Consider the following 3501-nt stretch of genomic DNA (forward strand, 5'->3'; position numbering starts at 1 on the left):
AAACACCTGTCAGGGCCAGTCTCAGTTTATCAGTTTACTTGGGCCTACCTGAGCTTTTTTTTTTGGGGGGGGGGGGGGATCTAGCGGTTAGAGGAGGGAGCGCAGGAAGTCACCGCCCAGGCTCTATTCCCACTTTAACGTGTTTGCCCTCTCTGCGCCCCATTTCACTTGCCCGTATTTACTCAGGAGTAACAGTGCTGCCCCAAGCTGGCGATCGGGGAGCAGGACTGCAGGGGACGCTCTAGGGAAGGACAAGCATCCGGTTACACCCTTGCCATGTACGAGTCAATCTCCAAATTTGGAAGAAAGTGCAACTAGGTGCAGAGAGTGCAGGGAACTGGCCATGGACAGGTATTTTACCTGTGAAAGATCAGTGAATCTCACCCCTTCCTAACAAAATTGTGCTGCCCCTTGAGATAGGAAACGGAGGCTAGTGGATAGAGCACAGGCCTGGGTGTCATGAGACCTGGATTCTAGTCCCTGACCTGCTGTGTGACTTTGGGCAAGTCCCTTCTCCTCCCAATGCCTCGGTTTTCCCATCTGTAAAACGGGGGTAGCGATACTGACCTCCTTTGGAAAGCTATTTGAGACCTACCGACGAAAAGCCCTAGCTAAGAGCGATTTTATACACACACGTCACTTGCCCACTGCTGAAATGCAGCCACCACTGGGCTGGAACGTGACTGCTGTATAACAATACATAGCAACAGCTCAAGACAAAGTTAAAAGGGCATCCTAGTGAAGTAACCCCACAGGGGGACAGATTTGGGGGAGGGGAAAAGCAAGACATCTCTTAGAAGCACCAGTGGTCTCTAAGGCACGTTTGTGGTCAGGAGAGACATTAGAACCTTCTGGGATCAGAAGTGGCTGATAAAGAAAAGTCCCATGTAGCCAAGGCCCTGCTCAGAGCCTTTAATTTCAACATACAAAGTACAGGGATCTCAGGTTGCCGGCTTGGTAGGGGCAGAACTGGCTGAGAAAGGAGCCTAGTGGTTACATTGCTAACACAGTCACCATGCGGTCATCACCCTCTCTCCGATAGCAGCATTCACTTGGGAGCCCCGGGGCTCTGTAAGGTAATGCCAGCTCCTCCACAACGTATCATTCCCAATCTGAAGTGGGGGGAGGGGAGCCTAGGGCTTGCGAGCAGGACCTTCCAATGACCTCCCTCTGCCCTACTCAAACTCCACGAGGTGGCCCGTGCACAGATCTGAGTCCAGCTGGGGGTGTCTGAAGAACCCAGGCTGAGCTGGCTGGTTGTACACGCAGGGAGGGAGGCTGCCCGCACCCCCTGCCACACTCCAGGGGGCAGCTCCTACACTGGGGCTGACCTTGCAGTGCAGTGCCCATTGACCCAGCGCTTCACCCTCCCCCCCAATTAGAGTAACTGGTGGTATTGACTTGCTGCTCTGAGAAGCATGATTGGCATTCCAGACCTGAGCCAGCTCCCTGCTCAGCCCCCGTCTAGCACGCACTGGGAACAGAATTTAGCTCAGTGACAACCAGCAGTGACCCAATCTGAGGCTCCTAGATCATGTGCCCCCCTAGGCTGGTTCAGCCGCCCCAGCTGAGACAGGAACAGGTTCTGGGTCAGCGGCGGCAGCAGCAGCTTTCTTCTTTGCCTCCTCCTTGAGCTGTTTCTTCTTCAGCTTGAGCTCCTTGCGCTGTTTCTTCTCCATCTCCTGCACCAGCTCCTGGAATTTGGCACTGCGGTGGTCCACCTTGTGGCCAAAACGCTCCTGGGCCTCAGCCAGCAGCTGCGCCCGCCGGGCCTTGGCCTCCCGCTCCTTCTCTTTGCGTGCCGCCTTCTCCCGCCGCCAGTCCTCGATCATCTGCGGCATCTTGGCCATGTTGGCGGCAATCAGGTTCTCTCTGCCAGGAGGGCAAACAACAAGCCAGCAGTGAAACACCCACCACCACAGGGGGGAGACTCTTTGTATCTCTACTGCCACTGCTGCCCCCAAGACTTGCACTGTAATTTGGGTGGGTGACAGAGGTCACCATTCCCTTTGCCTGAGGGCGGGTCTTGGGCCCGGAGACCTTGCTCATAGGAGTGGGGCTGGAGCATTTCCTAGAGCAATGTGTTTGGGGATCACACCCCAAAGAGGGGGTCATCATCCCAGGACTAGGGTTAGGTTCCAGCATCTCTCCCACCTCTGGAGTAGAGTCCTCCCTCCCCAGGAACTGGGTCAAGTTTTGGGGTCCCTGACCCCTCCATGACTAGGGTCCTCCCTCTTCCCAGGAATGAATCAAGTTTCAGAGCCCCTCCCACGGTAGTCAGGACCCAGGCCTCCATCCCCCAGGTCTGGCCCCCTCCGCACCTCTCCACCCGCTGCCTCTCCTCCTCCTGCTCCTTCTTGTCCAGCGCCGCCTCCATCTCCCTCAGCCCGGGGAACCACTCCCTCTCCTCGGCCTCCAGCTCCTGCAGCTTCTCGGGGCTGGGCCAGAGCCGGGCCGGGTCCACGCCGGAGGCCGAGCCGTGGCGCCCGTACAACTTGGCCTCATAGGCGGGCTGCAGCTGCCACACGGGCGTGAGGGGATCGTCGGGGTCCGGCCGGTACACGCCGCCCGGCTTGCGCCGCGGGGGCGGGGCGTGATAGGAGCGGGCGGCCGGGACCGCGGCCCGGAGCAGCCCCTGCCACGCCCGCCGCATGGGCGCCGCCATCTTAGACTGTCACGTGACCTCATAGGGCGGGTCCTGCTAGCAGTAGCTAGGGCTGCCCAGAGAAGTGCCTGACACCCCGCCCCGCTGACCGGAAGTGGGGAGCTGGAGGCCGGAAGTTGGTTTGGGGGAAGGCTAAGAAAGACCGGAAGTGGGCATTGGGGACCGGAAGAGGGGTATTTGGGAGTCAGTGGGGACCGGAAGAGGGGTATTTGGGAATCAGTGAGGGCCGGAAGTGGGGCATTTTTGGGCGGTGGGGACCGGAAGTGGGGCTGAGGGATTCAAGGCGCCACATGTGGGAATTTACCCCCAAACTGAGGTGTCTCCTCACCATGCCCTGGAACCAACGCGCCGTCGCCTAGTAACGTGGTGCTGAGTTGAGACAAAGGGCCATGAGTCAAACCCAGCACCGAGTCAGTGTCACGTCCGGGCGACGTGTCGTCAGGTCACCCACACGTAGGGCGGCCACCTCTGAGCAACAAAAAACCGGGGCAGCCAAGCTGGGCCTGAGCCCACAGAACCGGCCAGCTGGCAGCGTGTGCTCTGCGCCCTCACAGACCTCCCCGGCCAGCCACCGCCACAAAGGGGCGACCCGGGGAAAACCTGGACAAGTGGCAACCCCTCCCCCCGAATGGGTTACATTTACATTAGAACATGGCATGACCTCAGCCCAGGGCACTGGGTCAGAAAGTGGCCTTGGAATGACAGGCAAGCACCCAGACAATGGGATGGCGCCATGACAGGCAAGCACCCAGACAATGGTCTGAATGTGGCATCAAGATGAAACACCATCACGTCGTGGCACAATGGTGTCACAAGAAACAGCATCGGAGGGACAC

At 58.7% G+C, this 3501-nt stretch overlaps 1 protein-coding gene across 1 annotated transcript; it reads right to left on the reverse strand.

The window, feature by feature from the left end:
* Positions 1 to 898: 898 nt before the first annotated feature.
* On the reverse strand, positions 899 to 2665 carry GADD45GIP1 (GADD45G interacting protein 1). Its single transcript, XM_065419521.1, has 2 exons — positions 2322 to 2665; positions 899 to 1872 (listed from the first exon to the last, which is right to left on the reverse strand). Exons 1-2 carry the CDS (start codon positions 2663 to 2665, stop codon positions 1545 to 1547), a joined length of 672 nt encoding a protein of 223 aa, XP_065275593.1. The 3' UTR covers positions 899 to 1544.
* Positions 2666 to 3501: the final 836 nt, after the last annotated feature.

Source organism: Emys orbicularis, chromosome 19 (genome assembly GCF_028017835.1).
Source record: "Emys orbicularis isolate rEmyOrb1 chromosome 19, rEmyOrb1.hap1, whole genome shotgun sequence".
Lineage (NCBI taxonomy): Eukaryota > Metazoa > Chordata > Testudines > Emydidae > Emys > Emys orbicularis.

Bases quoted from the DNA above. Each gene is read 5' to 3' on its own strand.
- GADD45GIP1 (XM_065419521.1), bottom strand. From the start codon at position 2,665: ATGGCGGCGCCCATGCGGCGGGCGTGGCAGGGGCTGCTCCGGGCCGCG. The intron at 1,873-2,321 runs GTGCGGAGGGGG...CCCTCCTGGCAG, and splicing joins GAGAGGCAGCGGGTGGAGAG to AGAGAACCTGATTGCCGCCA.